The following is a 23,778-nucleotide window of genomic DNA, read 5'->3' on the forward strand; positions in this document are numbered from 1 at the left end:
ACTTTTAGCCCAAATAACATTTAATCTGGTTAAATGTATTTTTTTCCAAAATAACTTGCGAGATTGATGATATTCCATCATATAAGCAAAGTCAACTGTGATGACAAGGTGTTTGGATTGCTTTATTTGTCATATTATAAGTGTGGGCTGTGCGTAGCCACGATTTAGCTCATATTTAGACCCGGCTATTGTAGCCCACTTTTAGTCAAAACGAATTAATTGTATATTTTTTGTGCCAGACAGTGCATGAGATGGTTGATATCCTATCATGTTCGCATTGGTAATAATATCTACAAGGTGCAATGTGTCATTTAACGACATGGTCGATGTGGTCACGATTTAGCTCTGAAGTGGACGGGCTATGTGCAGCCTGCTTTAGCCCACCCAGCGAAATCGAGGAAATCTGGTCTACGTACGACCAGCAATTGTATAAGAATAAAATTAAAATTGTTTTCACACACACAGCATAATGTTTGCTGTCACACATAAACATAACATTCATATGTCTATCATTTTTAAATAAATAAAATGCAATTACATTTCACAACCGCTAGATGGCAACAGAAACCACTGTTAAATATAGACCCGATATAGTCCGGCTATGTGTAACCCACTTTTAGCCCAAATAACATTTAATCTGGTTTAATGTATTTTTTTCCAAAATAACTTGCGAGATGTATGATATTCCATCATGTAAGCAAAGTCAACTGTGATGACGAGGTGTTTGGTTTGCTTTATTTGACATGTTATATGTGTAGGCTGTGCTTAGCCACGATTTAGCTCGTAGTAAGACGGGCTATTTTCACTGCATGCAATAGCCGTCATTTCACCGCCTCGGTTATACCCGTAAAATAATATTTTATAAATAAAAATCAAATTCCAATTCTCAACCGCTAGATGGCACAAGCGAAACCCTACTAAGACATGACTACTGCTACTCATAGCTGCTACTGGGACTAACTGGCATCGCGTGACTAGATCACTTTAGCCAGATCTCGCGAGAAACATTTCCGCCCTTTTCAGTTTTATTTTACACGAGCCATACAGCCATTTTGCACCTGTAGAAGAGCAAAGCAATGGACGAGCGAAACTCGTAACACTTCTACTTCGATCTTGTAAGTATGAGTGTCTTTTTGACATGTTCATTATTTAAATTCATTATTTGTTATAATGTGTAGGAACCGTGACATAGCGTTAGCAAAGAGTTTTTTTTTCTCCAACAAGTTAACGTTATCTGCACGTGTAACTTTACTGCACGTGCAACTTTACTACCCTTAAACTAAAGTTTATCTAAATTCAAGCTGGTAAGCATGAAACTTACCATTACTAATTTTTTATTATTATTGAAGATTAATATTGTGAATATGAGTTTTTGATTTAAGGCAAGTTTTCAAAGTGCATCACATACAACTTAACAGCAACATAATGCAATATGAAAAGACATGATAAATAATCATTATTCTTTTACAATTAATAAAAGGCAGTGAAAAACAGTAAAGTAATTAAACTTTATTTAAAAAGAATTAATAGAAACAGCATACCTTCAGTTTTCAGTGGATTTGTTCCAGATATATGGTGCATAAAACTGAATGCTGCTTCTTCATGTTTAGTTTTGACTCAAGGAACATAAAAGTAGCTGGCTACTGTCACAGATGACCTGAGAGGTCTGCTCTGGATGGTTCATAATGCATCAGAAGATTAAAAGCCTTAAACCGTTCATTGCTTAAATAACCAGCTGTAGTATTTTGAAATTAATTTTTTACAGACAGATAGCCATTGTAAAATCCCCAGAAATAGAGTGATGTAATCCACTTTATTTGCTTTAAAGACAATAGGTTTATTGCGGATTATCTGTCAATCAGTCAACAAAGTACAGCAATAAATATACAGAACAGCACACTTGTCAATAACTACCATTAAATGTCTTGTTACCAACATTCTGAAAAATATCTTTGTGTGTGTTCAACAGAAGATACCCATACAGGTTAAGAAACAAATGAAAGTGAGTAAATGATTACATGATTTTCTTTCTTTTTTTTGCGAACTACCCCTATAAATATCTTTATATGTTCATTAGAGATATATGGAGAAGTGATTAAAGAATAATTTAAAATTGAAGAAAGAACGAAAGTAGAAATGAAAATAAAATGTTTTCACATTCATTAGAATAATTAAAAATATACTGTATATTTCAGTTTCCAATAACATTATGATAGTAGTCAGACATGTCTTGGGATAACAGTGTTACATTGTCAATTATAATTTTAATAGTATTATCATATTCAACAGTTATGGATCCCAAATACCTAAGCGAATGGCGTCGATTAAGAGATCGAGTTAATGCTCTCGCTGCATCAAGTAGCAGCTTGGATGAATGTCTAGATTTGGATGTACAGTTACAAGCAGATGTGTCTGGGGAGGGTACATCAATGCAAGCAGATGTGTCTGAGGAGGGTACATCAATGCAAGGAGATGTGTCTGGGGAGGGTACATCAATGCAAGCAGATGTGTCTGGGGAGGGTACATCAATGCAAGGAGATGTGTCTGGGGAGGGTACATCCACACAAGGACATTTGTTCGAGGAGGGTTCTTTGATTGTAGATGCTGAAGAGGATTCATCAAATTTAGATTATGGATACAAGGAAACTGCCGATTCCAGTGACTCTAATACAGAGTTTGATTATTTTGATTGCGATGACACACCATCATTACACAATGATTTGGCTGAATGGGCTACAACAACAAGTCAAACACATGCTGCGCTAAATAAGCTGCTGGGAATACTGAGAACACATGGACATACACTTCCTAAAGACAGCAGAACATTGCTACAAACTCCTTCTGGATTTGAAATTAAGAATGTATGTGGTGGCCAGTACACATACCATGGCTTAGAGCCGGGTATTCTCCAGTTCCTTTCCCAAAACACATGGTTTACAGGCACTGTAGACCTTACTATCAATATAGATGGTCTGCCAATATTCAAGTCCAGTAAAACACATTTTTGGCCTATTCTAGCTAAATTTGCTTGTTCTGAGCCATTTCTGGTTGCTCTATATTATGGCAATAGCAAACCCGACCCTGTTCATGACTATCTTTGTGATTTAATAGCAGAATTGCAGGTGCTTATGCAAAATGGTGTCCAACACAAAACCACAGTGCACAAAGTAACTCTGCGAGCATTCGTATGTGATGCTCCAGCAAGAGCATTTCTGAAGTGCATCAAAAGCCATAATGCCTTGCATGGATGTGAGCGTTGTCTGTCAGTGGCCACATCAGTGGAGGGAAGGGTTGTCCACTTAAATAAAGTGTCTTGCGAGAAAATCACTGATGATAAATTCAGTCAGTTGCAGTATCCAAACCATCAGAAGGAACCTACACCTCTAGCCCAAATTGGAATCAAATGTGTCACACAATTTCCTCTTGACCACATGCACCTAATTTTTCTAGGAGCTGTGAAAAGATTACTTACCTTTTTGTTGCGAGGCCCAGTTATTTGCAAGATTGCAAAAAGGACAGTGTGAAAAAATCAACAATAAGTTGCTACAACTGAAAGGTGCAATGCCGGCAGAGTTTGCCAGGCAGCCAAGATCTCTGACCGAACTTGATCGCTGGAAAGCAACTGAACTACGGCAATTTCTGCTGTACACAGGATCAATTGTGTTGCAGGATGTTCTGTCTCAGGACCATTATCATCACTTCCTGTCATTAACAATTGGTATGTCTATTCTCTTGGATGATGATGATGCCAGAAGAGAACACTACCTAGGGTATGCACAAAACCTGCTGGAACACTTTGTGGATACCTGTTCTGAACTCTATGGGGAAACTTTCCCAACATACATCATACACTCCATCAAACACATTGCTGATGATGTTTTTAACTTCAAATGCTCCTTGAATGAGTTGTCTTGCTTTCCATTTGAGAACCACCTGCAGTCCATAAAATAAATGGTTAGAAATAGCAAAAATCCAGTCGCTCAGGTCACTAAAAGATTGGCCGAAAAGGCAAATACACAGGAACACATGAAGCAATGGAGGCGCAAACCGTACTCCATATCAGCCAAGGCACCAAATCACTGCTTCCTGTTGGAGACTGAGCAAATTGTGTTTGTGAGGGAAAAGCGTCATGATAGGATGTTGGTTGTGGATGTTATCGACCCAAAGGTCACAAAGCAGCTGTTTGATCTACCTTGTGAATCAAAGCTGATTAACATCATGTATGTGATGGACAATGACCTTAGCAGAGCAAAGAGGAAGCTTTTGGAGGCAAAGGATCTGCATAGGAAGGCTGTGTGTTTACCACATGCACAGGGATTTGCCATATTCCCTCTTCTCCATGTCTTTAAGATGAGCTGAAACTTGGTCCTGTCTTGTCAGTTAACTTTTCTGGGTGAGAATATTGCCGACTTCAATTAATATACCGACTCGTATGCCAGATGAATCTAGTTTCATCATTCTTGTATTTGATTAAGGTCATTAATAAATCTTTAAATTTGTCCAATCCACAGGCCATTATGTCTCAAGGACTGAGGCGTGCACCAAAAAAGAAAAGTTATGCAGACTACATCCAAGGTAAATGCAACTTTCACCATTCAGTTTATATTACAACTTTGTTGATGCAGGTAAAAATCTCACAATTGATTTGATATACCATGGCCATATTGTTTAGATATGAGCTCATCAGAGTCCTTGCTGCCATCACCACCACCACAGAAACGCAGAGGTAATTATGCTGTTGTTGTTTTTTACTTAAACTGCTTTTCTGCTGATTAAATATGTAATATAACAAATTAGTATGCATTTAATTTTGTAACTAGGCAATTTTAATCACCTTATTTGTTATATTAAATATCATCAGGTGGCATGATGTAAACATATTTCATGAGCAGTAACAGTCCATGTTCTGTACTGTTAGTCAGACTGCTGTGGCTCTTCCATTGAATGCTTTTCCATAATGTATGATTGCTTTAAGAAATGCTACATTTCGATAAAAAAACATCAGTGTTTACATCTCATTTAAATTATTTTAATATATTCCTTTAATTTTATAGTTTGTACTTTCCCTGAGCCACCCAAAAAATATGGTACTGTCTCCAAACCTGACACTGTCTCAGGTACGCTAGAGGTCTGCATTCCCGCGGCTGTTCCGCGGGACCCGACTAGATATTTTGCGCCGCGGGATTAAATTTCCGACTAAAAAACGGCAGCGGTCGGTTACTCTGGTGTAATTTGAACGGGAGCGGTCGGTCATTCAATATCACGTTCCCGACGCCGACGTTCTTTCAGAACAGCATATCTTCGCTTTACCTAATCTTAATCTTATCGACCACCCGGTATAGGCTACAGTCTGCCCTGTACTCAGGACCGTTATGCACGCGCTGCACGCACGGACCAGTAACGGTTCTTTCTGTCATGCATTGATTGTATTTGCTGGATCTGTGCGCGCGCGCAGCATGTGCATAACGGTCCGACTCCTCAGGGCAGACTGTATGTGATAAACGGCCCTCAAAATAAAAAAATGGCAGAACAAAGTGTGGAGCAAAGTGTGGATGCGCTGTCCTTGAAGGACGTTCAACTTGGACTGGACAATGGTCAGTTTACTGCTAAGAAACCCACGTCAGGCAAGTCTAATGTATGGGAGTCTTTTTCATGCATCATAGACGCAGATGGGAAAAAAATACCCTTTGCGCAATGTGATAAATGCCTAAAAGTGTTCCCGTTCAGCAGTCACAAGACTGGAACCTCGGGATTAATGCGGCACTCATGCATCATCACAAAGGGTCAAACTAAACTGGCATTTACAAAGTCTAGGCCAGTGCCAGAGCAGTTTAAAAAAGAGACCACAGAAAAATGTGTTGACTTTGTATGCCAAGACATTCGACCGTATGATACTGTGTCCGGAAAAGGTTTTAATCAGCTGGCCCAACATTTGGTCGACACAGCAGCAAAAATTGGAAAGTTTAATGTCAGTGAGATACTTCCACATCCAACAACAGTGTCAAGAAATGTTGAAAATAGGGCTCAGAGTCTGCGTAGACATGTTGTTGACGCAATCACTGCAGTAATACACAAATTCGGATGTGCAATTACAACAGACATATGGACAGAAACTTATCGCAAAACGTCATTTTTGTCGGCAACCATCCATTATGTTAATGAGCAATCTGAGCTACATTCTAGAGTGCTTTTTGCTGTCCCCTTTGACCCAAGCACCTCAAAGACGGGTGAAAATATTCGAATCCACCTGCTGCAGAATCTCAGAATATTTGGCATTGATGCGACAGAAATGGGCAGAAAGATAGTTTTTGTGACAGATCGTGGAGCTAACATGATCAGTGCCTTACGAGGATACACGAGACTAAACTGCACAGCGCACATACTAAACGTGACTCTGTCCAGTGCGTTTGGTCCTGCCGTAATGGAAATGTCTCCAGAGATCGCTGGGCTTCTAACTGATGTTAAAAAATTGGTCACATTTTTCAAACACTCAGGACAGCAGGCCAAGCTAAAAATGTCACTGAAACAATCCGTAGAGACACGGTGGAACTCAAATTTTGACATGCTGAATTCCGTTTTGGAACAGTACGAAGACATCGCATCTGTGCTGACTGAGAGCAAAAATCATGACAAGATCTTACGCATCAACGCCAGCACGCTCAAGTTACTAGTATCATTCCTAAAACCCTTTAAAGAGGCAACTGACGACTTGGAAACCGACAACACAACTCCAAGTGCCTCACTAGTTCTTCCGTGGTCTGTGCGATTAATTGAGCACTGTACATCAGCCACAAAAGACCCTCTGCTCTCTGAAATCGCAATAGTCTGTGTGAAACGGCTGAAAGAACTACTGTCAACAGACACCACTTTGCCAAATTCAGTTCACATGCTTTATAGAATAGCAACCTTTCTTACGCCAAATCTGCGAAGTTTGAAAATGTTGGATGAAAGAGGGCGTCAGGAGGTGATACAGGGTGTCAAGGAGATAATAGAAGATTTAAAGTTTGATACCCATGGTGAGGAGGATGTTGAGCCAACACCTGCCAAAAGGCCTACTGTTCTCTCAAAATTTTCTGATTGGGAGGACAATGAAAAATCAGTTGGATCGAAATCACTAGATATTCAGATTCAGGAGTACATGACCATGAGACTTGAATTATCAAGTCAACAAAAAGTTTTGCAGTGGTGGGATTCACATCAGTCCCAGTTTCCTGCTCTGAGCAACCTTGCGAGATATGTCCTCTGCATTCCGGCCACGAGTGCACCTTCCGAGAGAGCATTCAGCCTTTGCGGTCGGATTTTGGAAGAAAGACGTTCGGTATTGAAACCGTCATCAGTCAATGACATTCTTTTCTTGCATGGATATTTAAAATAGTCTGGAAAAAGCTGATTTTTCCAAGTAAGTACGGCTTTCGTTCATTTCATATTGCCTACAATTTTGAGATGTTAATTTATTATTAGTTATTGTTGAATTTAATTTATGTTTTGTTTGTAGGAGAGACGTTGAAACCGATGTCGGCACATTCCCAGGGATGTTAAATTGTTTAAAAGTGGTTTAATTTCGCGATGGAAGGCGTACAATTTTGAGTTGTTAATTTATTATTAGTTATCGTTGAATTTATTTCGTTTCGTTTATAGACGTTGAAATCGATGTCGGCATATTCTTTTCTTAAATTGTTTGGTTAAAAAGTGATTTAATTTCGCGATGGAAGGCCTACATAATTTGCCTACAATTTTGAGTTGTTAATTATTTTTTTTAGTTATTGTTGAATTTATATATTTTGTTGGAGAGACGTATGTCAGCACATTCTTCTCAGGGATGAGAAGGTTAAGGCCTACATATTGTTCGGTTAAGGCCTACATATTTTGCTTAATGACGTCATATTTTCTTTCTTTCTCTGACACTTTTCCTGTGTTGACAGCAAAATGTTACGAATTTTGATAATACGAATAAAAATAATAGCCTACACTTAATTTTTTTTTCGCTGCGACATTTTTTCCCCTACTGTCTGCAGCAAAATGTTAAATTTTGTATATTGACAAGGCGAATAAAATAATAATAAAAAAATGTTTGTGCAGACTACATTTTTATTTTCTCTGTGAAAATGTACATGTGAAATTCTGGGAGATCTATATTAAGCGGGATGGTCGGGTCGGGAAGAAAATTATTCTAAGCAGACAGCGGGTGAACAAATAGTGTATATATAGCGGGAACGGGTGGGTGCGGGATATAACCCCAGCGGGAGCGGGACTTAAAAAACAGTCCCGCGCAGACCTCTAATGTACGCAACACAACATTATAGTATAATAATTATTTTGGCCATGTCCACAGAAGTTAATATTTCATTAACTTTTTTTTCAAAATTGATTATCTTTTAAAAGTAAAAATAATTATTGATGTCAATAATATTCTTTTTAGCACCAAAAAATAACAATGGGAGTAAGCTGATGAAGAGGGTCCATTCAAAAATGGGTGAGGTCATTAATCGTACTTGTAAATTAAGTGGTTATGGATATTGGCAATTTCATTAATTTGTATTTGTCCTAAGAAAAGCTTGAGGAGCATTGCTGCTTCAATCACTTGCCTTCTAATTGTAAATAGTTTAGGTCCTTGAGCAATACAAACCAAAAGCTTAACTGCTCTTCTTGTGAGTGGGTGAATGACAAGTATTCTGTGTAAAGCTCTTTGCTTTAAAAGACTTTTATGATTTTTTATTTTTTTTTTGCTAGCTCCAGCAGAAATCTTTTCAGAGGACCTTTTTGCAACACCACCTACTGCAAAGCCTTGTAAGTAGACTTGTTGAAATAAATACATGTTTTCACATATTCATGTCTCGAAAATTGATTTAAAGTTTAAACTTGCTTGCATATTATTCAAAGTGTTACTTTGTGTACATAGTGTAGTAGTGAAAACAATTATTTATTGAAATCTTTCATTAGGTGCTCTGATGAGTCCATTGGATGACCCCGAAATGTCTACACAACAAAGTAGGATATATAATGTAGACAGACTTTTCTGTAAATTCATTTCATTATATGATGTTGGGCAGTAAACTTTGTATGCTGCACTCAGCTACCTTCTACTCATTTCTCAATTCATCAAACATGAAGTGTGTAAATTGTATTTCAAAACTAGTATTGACCACTTACCAATGACTTCTTCTGACTGTGTTTATTGCAATAAACCCAAGAAATACATTTTTTTTTTTAGTACATTAGCAATATTGTTTTAAATAAAACCATGGATGGAGATATTTTACACTCTATTGGATGAATGGAGAAATTAATGGATGGTGACAGAGCACTGTATATGAAGTCAAATGTTCTCTGTTAGGAGTACAACACTCTGAGAGGGCATATGTTTGGCCAATATTGTTTGTGTCGTTTTTGTTTTTTGTTTTTTTTAGATTCTCAACAAACACCACAACTCCTGTCTCCAATTCTTGAACAAAGTAAAGAAAAACATTCCAATTTAATAATGATGTTTTAATCATTAAAATGAAGTATAAGTAGTTATGATTGTAGTGTACCAACAAGATAACTAAATAACAGTTCAAGACATCAGACACCTTCAGAATAGCCCTAAGTTGCATACTGTATTTTTTCATCCATTGCTGTTTTAAATTTGAACGCATGTTGCTTTCTGAGACTATAAAGGCACTCCACAGTCTCTGGACTCTACAAGAATTGAAACGCCAAAAAGTAAGATGTGCTTTGATTTATTGTTATTTGTTGACTCTAAATATCCTGCATTAATAAATTGCATTCACTTGAGAGATTAACGAGGATACATTATTTCAGAACAATAGAGCTCTGTATTTCTACTTCTTTAGAAAAACTACTTCTTTAATTCACAAAAACAGCAGCTTTATTTTTTCTAAAGTGAATGCAATATGATCTTTATGTATATCTAATCCAAATATGCTTTTATCAGGGACTAAGCAGGCATTCAGGGGTCGTTTTTTAGAATTGCCAACACGCACCTCAACCCCAGGTAATGGAAAAATCAAAACTGATAAGTCAGGACACAGCATAACAGAGATTTTTTTTCAGGGGTAAAATAGTAATATATATGTTTTTAATGTCATTACAGCTTCCAGGATTGAGAGCCAATCAGCCAGGACTCCTCAAGGCAGAAACTCCAAAGGTTAGTATGAACATACTTATTAGCTGAGCTTATGCCCGTTAAAGGGATAGTTCACCCAAAAATGAAAAGTGTCATCATTTACTCACCCACAAGTTGTTTCAAATCTGTATAAATTACTTTCTTCTGCTGAACATAAAGAAATGTATTTTGAAGAATGTTGGTAACCAGACAGTTGATGGACACCATTGACTTCCATAGTATATATTTTTTTCCTATCCCTTTAAAGTGTAACTTGCAGGTGGTTCTTATCTTTATGTGTATTGCATTTTCTTTGTGAAAAAAAGAAAATGCAATACACATAAAGATAAGAACCACCCACCACTGTTTTGTATGTTTTTCATACCAAAATGCTGAATATAATATGAAAAGTTGGTACTTTTTAGTGGTTTTAAGCACCCCCTCTCCCTTCCACTAGGCTGGGCGTGACGTCATAAGAGGAACTCCAAGCCTAGAGTTACTGTAGTCTAATGGCAAGTAGGCTAGCAGTTATATTGAAATAACTCAATTGTAAACATAATTGTGTGTGCTGGCTTCAAGAGGACCGTGATCCTGCCTGAAATGAGAGTAAGCTATTCGCAAAACAAACGGGTTCAGGCAGCTTGCACGCAAAGTTAAACCGAACTTTTATTTTGACGGGTTACCGCGAAGACCGTTGAGTTTCTGTGTGTGTATGATATGACGATAGTTTTTCTCAAATGAAACGGTAAAATGACAGAGTGGCTCTGGAGATGAATTTCATCATGTCATCATATCGTGACTGGCAGCAGCTAGACTGAAAACAGCGCGCGCATCACTCGTGCTTCAGTGTGTGTGTGAGGAAAATGACACCGCGCGTCTGCGCCATTCATTCACACAGAGACAAACAGAACATGCAAGGTTAATATTTAAATAGTATTTCTGCAGTTTATATACACAGACACTATCTCGTGGTATATCGGCTACAGTGCTCATAGTAATAAAAGTTAGTCTGGAGCCCCGTGCTTAGATAAACATAGAAGCGACTTAACGGCTTAACGCAGCTGCCTATTACTGGGTACTGAATATACCCGGTACTACAGAAATGCTGGTACCGTCACATTTTCAGTACCGAAGTACCGGTACTTTGACAACACTAGTTTCCCACCTCCTCAGTCTCCCGGTTGTTCTCCATAATCAAGCCACAAACAGTAGGAGTCTTTGACAGAAAGAGTAGATTTGAGATCGGCCTGTAATTGACTAATTGTGTAGGATCAAGTTGCGGTCTTTTAATAAGAGGTTTAATCATAGCCAGCTTAAAAGTTTTCGGTAATTATCCTAATGACAAAGATGAATTAATGATATTAAGAAGAGGATCTATGACCTCTGGAAGCATCTCTTTCAGTAGTTTAGTCGGTATAGGGTCTAACATACATGTTGTCGATTTAGATGATTTAATGAGTTTAGCGAATTCTTCCTCTCCTAGAGCAATGAATGAATCAAATTGTTCCTCAGGGAGACTACAATGCACTGCCTGATGCGATACTGTAGTAGACAGTTGCATAGTTATAATTTTCTCCCTGATATTATCACTCTTGAAAAATAAGCAGATCTAGCAGCTTTTAAAGCCTCTCTGTATGCAATTGAGCTCTCTTTCCATGAAATGCGAAATACCTCTAGTTTTGTTTTCTTCCAGTTGCGCTCCATTTTTCTGGCTGCTCTCTTAAGGGCCCGAGTGTGCTCGTTGTACCACGGCGTTGGACTATTTCTTTAATCTTCTTTAAGTGCAACGGAGCAACTGTGTCTAAAGTGCTGGAAAAGAGAGAGTTAAAAGTTTCTTTCGCAATATCGAGTTCTTCTAAGCTATCTGGGATGCTGAGATGATGAAACTGATCAGGACGATTATTGATAAAGCAATCTTTAGTGGCAGAAGTGATAGGTCTAACATATTTGTAACACGGAGTCGGCTTTGCAGCCTTGGCTAAATGTAATTTACACGAGACTAGATAATGATCTGAGATGTCATCGCTCTGCTGCAGAATTTCAACGGCATCAACATTGATTCTGTGTGATAATATTAGATCTAGAGTATGATTATGAGAATGAGTAGGTCCTGACAGGTGTCGTCTAACTCCAATAGAGTTCAGAATGTCTTTAAATGCCAATCCCAATGCATCTTTTTTGTTATCCACATGTATATTAAAATCACCAACAATTAGTACTTTATCTGCAGCCAATACTAACTCTGATAGAAAGTCAGCAAATTCTTTGATAAAGTCTGTATGGTGCCCTGGTGGCCTGTATACAGTAGCCAGCACAAATCTCAAACGTGATTTATCATTTACACTAGATAGTGTTACATTAAGCTCCAACACTTCAAAAGAATTATATTTGCAACTAGACTCCTCAGTAATTCTGAAGATATGACTATAAATTAGAGCAACACCTCCCCCTTTGCCTTTCAGACGAGGTTCATGTTTATAACCGTAATCATGTGGGGTGGACTCATTTAAAGTAATGTAATTGTTTGGTTTTAGCCAGGTTTCTGTCAAACACAGCACATCTAGATTATAGTCTGTAATCATATCATTAACAAGTATTTTTGAAGTAAGGGATCTAATATTCAGCAACCTGAGCTTTGTCATTTGCTCATTTGTATTATATCTGCTTCCTGACCTAAAGCCCCAGATTGTCATGTTTCAGCTCTAAGACTATGTGCCATATTACTAGAGAGAAGAGCAGCACCATCCCAGGAGGGATGAATGCCATCTCTTTTCAACAGGTCAGGTCTGCCCCAAAAACTTTTCCAATTGTCTATGAATTCTATATTATTCTGCGGACACCACTTAGACAACCAGCCATTGAGCGAGGACAGTCTACTAAGTATCTCATCACTCCGGCGAACAGGAAGGGGGCCAGAGCAAATTACAGTGCCTGACATCGTACTTGTGAGTTCACACACCTCTTTAACATTAATTTTGGCTATCTCCTACTGGCGGAGTCGAACATCATTAGTGCCGACGTGAATAATAATCTTAGAGAATTTACGATTAGCATTAGCCAGCACTTTTAAATTTGCTTTGATGTCAGGCACTCTTGCTCCCGGCAAACATGTGACTGTGGTGGCTGGTGTCTCTATTTTCACGTTCCGTGTAATAAAATCGCCAATAACTAGGGCACAATCAACAGGATTCTCAGTGGGTGTTTCACTGAGTGGGGAGAGAATCTATTTGATGTTGTAATCGGAACGGAAGAGCGGTGTTTTGTCCCGCGACTACAGCGCCTCATCATCACCCAGTTGCCCTGCTGCACGGGCTCTGTGGCCGCAACCGAACCATGTACAGAGTTCACTAAGCTAGTTGCATCCAGAGCAGTATCTAAAGCCCTTGCACTCTTACTCTCCTCGATTAAAGTTTGGATGCGTGTCTCTAGTTCTGAAATCATCTCCGTCAGCCTGACTATCTCCCTGCATTTATCACATGTAAATCCTGTGCTGACGGTGAAGGCTATGCTAAACATGTGACATTAAGTGCAAGTAACAATGAGAGGAGAATATGACATGACTCACTGTGTTTTGTTGACCGATCCTACTCACCTAAGTTGTTTGATGAACTTGTAAAGAGTGGATGGATGGCACGCTAACAGGCTAGAGAATTACAAGCGTGTTGTTCTAGCAATAATGATTTAGATTGAAGCTAGCGATGTCAGGTTAATGTGTGATGCTGATTAAGTTATATTTAGCAGTATAAACAACAAGGAATGATAGTAAATAATGAATCAAAACAGAAAAATATGCAAAGCTTACAGACGCAAACCAACGCAGCAACGAGGCAGACAAGAGCCTTGTGAATACCCAATGTCCTTGCACTCTGATGGCGTGCACATGCGTATTACGAGTTCAGTCTATAGGTATGCACGTTTGAATATATGTGCGCAGACGTGTAGTCCTTCCCTACAAATCAACCCTCAACTCACTACTTGTCTGGCCTTGATTTATAATACAGAATTTTTATCGCTTCCACCTGAGCCACGCGAACCGGAATTATCCCGACACCGCTTTATCTGTAGAGAGAGAAATGGAGGAAGGCCTTCACAGGGGAGAGACTAGCTGACACTTCAGGACTGCGTTGTCATCATGTCCAGGCGCAGGTCCTTCATCGGATCTGGATACGGCCTGGATCCGGCAGGCTGCGGGAAAACCTCGGGATAAACAAAGACATTAAAATTAGCGTAGATGCCATTCTTCTTATGATGTAGCGAGTACATCAGGATTTATGGGAAGTGTTCCCCGGTTCCGGCTGGCCAAATCTATGTAGCCTATCATTGAATTATTGAAGTCTATAATGTGTTATGTGTATGCTAGGTCAAAGAGATGTGTCTTTAATCTAGCTTTCAACTGACAGAGTGTGTCTGCTTCCCGGACAATGTTAGGAAGACTTTTCCAAAGTTTTGGTGCTAAATAGGAAAAGGATCTACCGCCAGCAGTCGATTTTGATATTCTAGGTATTATCAACTGGCCGGAATTTTGAGATCGATATAAACGTGAAGGACTATAATGCGTTAAGAGCTCGCTCAAGTACTGCGGAGCTAAACCATTTAGTGCTTTGTAAGTAATCAGCAATATTTTAAAATCTATACGATGTTTAATAGGGAGCCAATGCAGTGTTGAGACAACCGGGCTAATATGGTCATACTTCCTGGTTCTGGTAAGAACTCGAGCTGCTGCGTTTTGGACCAGCTGTAGTTTGTTTATTAAGCGTGCAGGGCAACCACCCAGTAGAGCATTACAATAATCTAGCCTTGAGGTCATGAACTCTTAAAATAATTGTTCTGCATTTGTCAATGAGAGCATATGACGTAATTTAGATATATTTTTTAAGATGGAAAAATGCGGTTTTACAGATACTAGACACGTGACTTTCAAATGAAAGATTGGCATCAAAGAGCACACCCAGGTTCCTAACCGACGACGAAGACTTGGACAGAGCAGCCATCAAGTGTTAGACAGTATTCTAGATTATTATGTGAGGAAGTTTTTTGTCCAATAATTCGAATCTCTGTTTTTTCAGAATTTAGAAGTAGGAAAGTACTAGTCATCCAGTTTTTAATATCAGCTATGCATTCCGTTAATTTTGTGAATTGGTAAGTTTCTTCAGGGCGTGAAGAAATATAGAGCTGAGTATCATCAGCATAACAGTGAAAACTAATGCCATGCTTCCTAATGATATCTCCCAAGGGTAACAAGTACAGAGTGAACAGCAACGGTCCTAGTACTGAGCCTTGTGGTACGCCAAACTGAACTTGTGATCGATGAGACAGCTCTTCATTTACTGCTACAAACTGATAACGGTCCGATAAGTATGATTTAAACGATGCTAGTGCAATTCCACTAATGCCAACATAATTTGAGTCTATTTAAAAGAATGTTGTGGTCAATAGTATGAAATGCAGCACTAAGATCGAGTAACACTAATAGCGAGATACAACCACGATCGGATGATAAGAGCAGATCATTTGTGACTCTAACGAGAGCTGTCTCGGTACTATGGTACGGTCTAAATCCGGACTGGAAATCCTCGCAGATATCATTTTCTAAAAAGGAACATAGTTGTGAGGATACCGCCTCTTCTAGTATCTTTGACAGAAAGAGTAGATTTGAGATCGGCCTGTAATTGACTAATTCTGTAGGATCAAGTTGCGGTCTTTTAATAAGAGGTTTAATCATAGCCAGCTTAAAAGTTTTCGTAATTATCCTAATGACAAAGATGAATTAATGATATTAAGAAGAGGATCTATGACCTCTGGAAGCATCTCTTTCAGTAGCTTAGTCGGTATAGGGTCTAACATACATGTTGTCGATTTAGATGATTTAATGAGTTTAGCGAATTCTTCCTCTCCTAGAGCAATGAATGAATCAAATTTTTCCTCAGGGAGACTACAATGCACTGCCTGATGCGATACTGTAGTAGACGCTTGCATAGTTATTTTTGCAAGTGTCTTGAATACTGAACACATTCTCAAAATCATTCTCTAGATCTAATATTATCACACAGAATCAATGTTGATGCCGTTGATTCTGCAGCAGAGCGATGACATCTCAGATCATTATCTAGTCTCGTGTAAATTACATTTAGCCAAGGCTGCAAAGCCGACTCCGTGTTACAAATATGTTAGACCTATCACTTCTGCCACTAAAGATTGCTTTATCAATAATCGTCCTGATCAGTTTCATCATCTCAGCATCCCAGATAGCTTAGAAGAACTCGATATTGCGAAAGAAACTTTTAACTCTCTCTTTTCCAGCACTTTAGACACAGTTGCTCCGTTGCACTTAAAGAAGATTAAAGAAATAGTCCAACGCCGTGGTACAACGAGCACACTCGGGCCCTTAAGAGAGCAGCCAGAAAAATGGAGCGCAACTGGAAGAAAACAAAACTTTCGCATTTCATGGAAAGAGAGCTCGATTGCATACAGAGAGGCTTTAAAAGCTGCTAGATCTGCTTATTTTTCAACCCTATTAGAAGAAAATAAACAAAACCCTAGGTATTTATTTGAAACGGTGGCTAAACTAACGAAAAAGAAAGCTCCAAGCCCAGAGGTTTCCAAGCAGCACAGCAGTAATGACTTTATGAACTTCTTCACTAACAAGATTGATAATATCAGGGAGAAAATTATAACTATGCAACTGTCTACTACAGTATCGCATCAGGCAGTGCATTGTAGTCTCCCTGAGGAACAATTTGATTCATTCATTGCTATAGGAGAGGAAGAATTCGCTAAACTCATTAAATCATCTAAATCGACAACATGTATGTTAGACCCTATACCGACTAAACTACTGAAAGAGATGCTTCCAGAGGTCATAGATCCTCTTCTTAATATCATTAATTCATCTTTGTCATTAGGATAATTACCGAAAACTTTTAAGCTGGCTATGATTAAACCTCTTATTAAAAGACCGCAACTTGATCCTACACAATTAGTCAATTACAGGCCGATCTCAAATCTACTCTTTCTGTCAAAGATACTAGAAAAGGCGGTATCCTCACAACTATGTTCCTTTTTAGAAAGAAATGATATCTGCGAGGATTTCCAGTCCGGATTTAGGCCGTACCACAATCTGTATTGTTATATCTATATTGTATCTGTATTAACACTGTTGCCTTATTTGCTTAGTTGGGGACATTTAATATTCAACAGTATTATTGATCTGCCTTACTTAATGTGGATGATGACGCAATTTTTTTCTAGAAACAAACTTTGTTGTATTATTTTCATGTGAAAATGTCATATGGAGAGATTATGGTCCATTTCATTTTATGTGTTTCGTGTGGATTTGGCACTGTTTGTTTTTCTTTTCTTATTTGATTTGGTGTTTTTGTTGTGGTGTTATTTTATTATTCACATTATTATTTTGTGACTGTTGACCATGATTTAGAATGTGGGGTAACGCCCTCGTATTTCCCGGGGAGTCCGGATCACAGCTGATTAGCAGATGGACAGCTGTTGGTAATTGCCATGTCAAATCACAGACGGTTCAAAAAGGCGAAGGAACTGAAAACAGGGTCTGTGATCCCGTGAACTCTGTTGTGCAGCTCTGTTCTCCACATTTTTATTGTTGGACGGTAGCCGTGATTGTTTTTATTTCCCTGCCCCGACTGTTGCATGGATTATTGTCTGCTCGTGTTGAAGCTGAAGTTCTGTTGACTGATGGTCCTGCTGATAATCCGTTGGCTGCTGGTATCTTCGTCTTTCCTCTGCTGCGCTGGGATTGCTGCCGTTCTCTGCTGCGCTGGGATTGCTGCCGTTCTCTGCTGCGCCGTGATTGCTGCCATCCTCTGCTGCGCTACAGATCGCTGTTGTTCTCCGCTGTGCTGCCCGGAGCTTTGCTTCGTCTGTCCTGGCCGGTGGTGTTGTGGAGCACTGTCTAACAATACTGGGAATTAGATTCGTCTGTTCCCAGTTTATTGGTGAGTGACGCCTTGTTAAGTTGTGTGCCTTGCCTCGTCTGAAGTTAAGATCTGTCTCACCTAAATTGAAGAGTTCCAGTCTGTCTACTGTAGTCGTACCACTCTCATAACTATCTATTCACGAATTGCAGTGATTTAACTGAGTATTGCACGATTGATAGCTTTTCTAGTGTGGTGTTGTGTTTATGCTGTTTATCTATTGTGGAGATACTGGCGGCTCTTTCTTTTCTGTTTGTGTGAGTGTTGTGTTGATGCGCACGAGTGATTGACAGGTGGCCTGCTGTGTAGACGCCGCTACCTGGTGCGAGACGGACTTGCGTTAGAGGAAACGCTTATGGACTGTGGGTGCCTATAACTACGGACTTCCAGTGGATTTTTGAATGTGTTTTTTCCGATGTCCAGCTTTTAAATTTGAGCGAGAGAGTGCGTGAGTGCACGGCGCGCTCTTTTCCCTTTATCATTGTAATCAGAGATTGTAATAAATATATTTTTGTATTGAAACTGTTGTTTGGGTAATTCTGTTGTGTTGCTCCCACCAAACTAAAAGAACTTGCAAGTAAAAGATAAGGTTACTTTGATAGAGTCCCAGCTCTTTAATTGGGTGGCGTAGTCGGGCTGCATTGCTTGTATTACAAAAATATGAGAAATATGAGTATTATGTATCAGTGTGAAACTGCTTTGATACAATCTGTATTGTAAAAAGCGCTATATAAATGTGACTTGACTTGAAGTTTGCGCAGAGAGAACGTAAGAGTTTTCTGTTAGCGGTGTTGTGTTAGCGGCCCCTTAATAACTAGTTAAGTTATTAATATAACTATTATTAAACATTAGTTATTAAAAAGTTAATAACTAATGATCTTCGCGATGGAAGTGAATCAATCAAAACTAACTTTAGCTGGACAATAACTTTATCCTAGAGCTGCTGTAAAGCCAGAACAATCTCTGTTACTGTAATCTATTACCTATTATCACTGTAAAGCTGCTTTGGAATAATCTACATTGTTAAAAGCGCTATATAAATGAAGATGACTTGACATCTGACAACCGCTCACCGACCACAACTACCTGAGGAACCCCCCACTGTAGAATCCACCCGGTAACATGACATGGCACTTTTTATTTCTTTTGTCTTCCAGACTGAGGAAGATAATGTTTCGAGGAGTCTAAAAAGGCGAGGGATTGATGGCTGACATATGAAGACTCGGGCAGCTGAGGACAAGCGCATGCTTTACCAGGAGAACCGTAGCCGAACGCCTCCATCACACGCACAGATCAGCCTGCTCAAAGCTGCTCTCATCCAACGTCTCCAACGAGCCACAGCGACGTCTCAAATACAATATGTTTTATATAACTATACTTGATTTGATTGTGATTTGATAATCCCCAAGGGGAAGTGTACAAATACCTACTTCTCCAATATTATTAGGGCCAATATTAATAATTCGAAACTCTTATTTTCCATTATTAACTCTGTAATTCAACCTTTGAGTGATACACATCAAAAGTCTTCTTAATTTCTTAAGCCAAAAGATTGCCGGTCAGCGCTCCCAGATCCCTTTGGTGACGGTAGATCCATCTGACTATCCTGCCGGCGTTGCTGAGTGGAGGGTTTCTGAACCTATCACTTTCACAGTTCTGGAGGACATTGTACAAAAACTGAAACCAACATTTTGTGCAAATGATCTGATGCCTAGTCGTTTGTTAAAGCAGACCTTTGACTGTGTATCACTGAGTTTAGCACATAAGAGCTTGTCCAGTGGGACACATCCACAAGAGTTTAAACATGCTGCGGCGACGCCTCGGTTGAAGCGTCCACATTTGGGCCAGGATGATATGCAAAACTACAGGCCAATCTCTCAGATGTCCTTGGTCTGTAAAATTGTAGAAAAAAAGTGGTTCCGCACGGGTCTATTCTTTCTCCCATACTTTTTACTTTATATTTCCTTCCCTGGATTAGCATTTTCTGAAAGTACTCCTCAGAAGTTATATTAGATTCAACTCGAAACTCGAAAACAACTGTTAGACATTTAGGCTTTTTAATTGACATTAACCTAAAAATGGACAAGCTGTGTAACTCCGTGGGCTTGTTTTTATAATCTGCGTTTATTAGCAAAAACTAAACCATTTTTATCGAATAAAGATTTCGAAAGAGTAATCCATACCTTTATTTTATCACGGCTGGACTTTTGTAACTCTCTGTATTGTGGCATCACCGCCGCATCTTCGTCTCGATTGCAATCGGTGCAAAATGCCGCCCCAGACAGCAACATAGTGTTGGCCCAGATCCGGCCCACATCTGGTACACGTGGATTCCACACGTACCAGATGTGGGCCGGATCTGGACCGACACTATGTTGCTGTCTGGGGCGGCGAGGCTTTTAATGAGGCTAAAGAAACACGAACCAATTACAGCCGCACTAGCGTCTCTAAATTGGCTCCATTTTAGAATAAGATTTTAAAATAAAAAATATTTTTGTTTGTATATAAATCGTTAAATAAGCAGGCCCCACCTTATTTTGGCAAACCTTTTAACCCCGACTTTAAATGGTTTAACAAAAGATGCAACTTAATTATGCATTAATATGCTTGTTTATTAATTTGGCAGATAATGTGAGAGCTGGTCATAAACGAGGTCTTCCTCTTCCTGTCCAGAGGAAGCAGAGCTACGGATACAGAGATGCTCTCGCTGCTCCTGTTTGAAGAGTACTGTGGGAAATACTCTACGGTACGCCACAAAAATAATGTTTCAGAGTAGTGTGCTCAGACCAGTGCTGAGACAGGTGACATGTTCAGGAAGTGGAGGGGTCTGGGCATCGATCGTCCCTCATGAGACAGTGTGCAGCGGAAATGAAGCATTCTGGCGAGAAAGGAAAGGGGAAAACATTTGCGCCAAGTAAAGAACGAGCATGTATTGACACTGGGGCTGGGCATTGCCACACATTTCCCAATGTGATCCAATATTGATGAACTCAGGGCCTATCAGGAACAGTACAGCACATTTCTTCATAGAAACATCTCTCTCAACTCATGCTGTGAACTATAAGGAACCCCAGTAGGCACATCATTATAATATTAAAGGTTAAATGTATATATATATATATATATATATATATATATATATATATATATATATATATATATGCATTTAAATTACACATAAGGAAGTTTTTATAATAACGTTATAATACATTTTTAATGACATAATAATGTTTCTACTCTTTTTTTTTTTTACATATAAACATTGAAATGGTGGCTGTCATAAGTACATATGATTTATTCTGAAGCAATATTCTCACCAGCGTTCTATCAGCTTTAACATACTGCCCGTTATTTACCTTTATAAAGGCCAATTTTTAAAACCTTATTAAATATATGCATCATCTTTTTATGTCGCATTTGTAATAATAAGGGCTGTTATCAATCAAATTAAATCATTTACACTGCAAAATTAGAACTGTAATAAATATAATAATGTTATGAGATTGATTTTAAAACAAATGTAAAGAAATAAAAAATACTAAAAATAAATAAAATCAATGATACTTGTAAACATGAAACTAAACCGCCAATAGGTGGCAGCAAGAGACCGTCTTAATAAATGAATCATTGAGTCGTTCATTCAAACGATTTGTTCAAAACGCTGAATCATTCAGTCACGAAACCGCGGCGCGGTGTAGTTTTTCTATTTTCTGTACTATTGGAAATGGGCTCATTTTTTTCGAGTCCTTTGACTCGACCGCCTTTCCTCTTCGAAATTCCCGAGGCTAAACTCAAAGAAGGTCAGTGACTGAATTAGGCTAACAGTTGAGAGGAGACCAGGGCTGGTTGTCACTTTTTTCCGTCAAGTGTTGTAAAGATTTCGTATGTTTATTCATTATTTTAAGCTGCCAGGTTTTCCCAACGTGTTGTTCTTATTTGTACGTTAAATTACATGATATTGACTATAGCTAATCTCAACAGACAACGTTACAGTTGTCAGTTAAAGTAAGGGTTAATGCCCGACGAGGTGTCCATTGTCAGGTAACTTTATTAATGGACGCGGAGGACGGTTGCCTCCGCCGAAGTCCATTAATACCTGACAATGGACACCTCGAAGGGCATTAACACCATGGTCACTTGCCAAATAACACATTTTTAAAACATTAGTTTATATTTTAATTAGTTTTACAATCGAAATCTAAAGTTTTCACAAACAATAACTTGGTTTCCATGGTTACGCCTGACGGTTTATTTACTAGGTGTCCTCTATCACTTTTTAACGGACACCCTGCAGCCAATCAGAATCGAGTATTCACCGAGACCATGTTAGCCAGTTAACGTTAGCCTACACCAGTTTAGTGTAAAGCTAGAGCAGAACTGTTGAGGAAATGAGTAACAGATATTTATTTTGTTTATTTGATTTAAACTGACTTGCTAAATCAAGCTAGGTAGGATGGCACATTAGCCTATTTAAATGGATAATGTTAGTTCACCAAAAATAAAAATGATCCCATGATTTACTCGCCCTCAAGCCTTCCCAGGAAAGTCATAGGCTACACCTAGGATGGCTTGAGGGTGAATATATCATGGGATAATTTTTTACTATCCCTTTGTTTAAGCTGGGAGACTTGTGTGGTTTTGCAGCCCGGAGGAATAGCCTATGGCATTTCATGACTTGTACGTTGATGTTTTCGATCTGTGTATTGCAGCTGCAGAAGAAGAAGAAGAAGAAGATCATCTTTTTGCAGATAGCCATGCAGCTAATTTGGCCAACTGTGAAAACATGTATCGACAGAATGCTCGCTCCAAAGTGGAAGAGGACAGGTTTAATGGTATAAGAAATCACAATTTCTGAAACATGAGACATTTAGAAGTTTGCCTAACACTTTCTGTGTTGCAGCCAATGCAGAAGAGCAGAAGTATGTCTGAATCCGCTGTCAGTGTCCATAGGTACAGGCATAATGTCCATGATTCACATGTTTTTCAGTGTATAGACGCAGCTGGAATGAAGTGGTTGAGAAGTTGAAGGAGAAATACCCCCAGTGGACTTCTGAAGACATCTCCAACCTTAGATTTCATTTTGAGCATTTTGCCGAGGAATTTGGGTATCTCCTCCACTTCAGTGTCCTGTAAGTGAACACTTACTTTCAGTACCCATGCATTTTGCAAAGCTAAACTCAGACCAAACACCATTTCAGCTCAGATTATCTGAATAAAATAAGTATTAATAATCTCTCACAATCTCTTATTCTCTCTTGTTGTTTTTTCCCCCCGTTTACGGTCCCGACATGAACTCTGGGACAGCAATGAGATGCTTGACTTCTTTCAGCATGACTCTTCTCCTGAGCAGCGCAGAGCGATGTTTGACTCTGTAGACACTCATTATGGCACCATCAACTTTGAGGAGTATCTTCAGGTTATAAATAATACCTTGAATTATGAGTTTTTGCAGAATTCTTTAACATCTATGTCCGTTTGTCTTCATCAAGAAGTCTTTAGCAGATGTTTGTTTCATATAGCCTAATTTCCACTCGTTGTCTCTCCCTCTTTTAGCTGATGAACAATATGGTATTTGCGTCACCTGTGCCCACGGCTGCTTGGTTTGACGAGGACAGAGATGAGATTCTGGCATTGTGCTATGATATATCACAAGCTGACCCCGTTACACAGATGTTCTATGGTGTGTTCTAGACTACAGTGATTGTTTTGTAAAGTAATGGCTGTCAT

At 38.9% G+C, this 23,778-nt stretch overlaps 1 protein-coding gene across 1 annotated transcript; it reads left to right on the forward strand.

Annotated features, from left to right (window-relative positions):
- Positions 1–4,026: 4,026 nt before the first annotated feature.
- On the forward strand, positions 4,027–23,742 carry LOC311087552 (uncharacterized protein; the record flags this gene model as incomplete). The annotated part of the gene is made up of 7 exons (XM_084120877.1): positions 4,027–4,293; positions 4,512–4,575; positions 4,673–4,726; positions 22,761–22,883; positions 23,039–23,180; positions 23,356–23,467; positions 23,605–23,742. 7 exons carry the CDS (start codon positions 4,027–4,029, stop codon positions 23,740–23,742), a joined length of 900 nt encoding a protein of 299 aa, XP_083977003.1.
- Between the last annotated feature and the right edge of the window lie 36 nt (positions 23,743–23,778).

Source organism: Abramis brama (genome assembly GCF_963993115.1).
Source record: "Abramis brama genome assembly, chromosome: 7".
In the NCBI taxonomy this organism is placed as follows: domain Eukaryota; kingdom Metazoa; phylum Chordata; class Actinopteri; order Cypriniformes; family Leuciscidae; genus Abramis; species Abramis brama.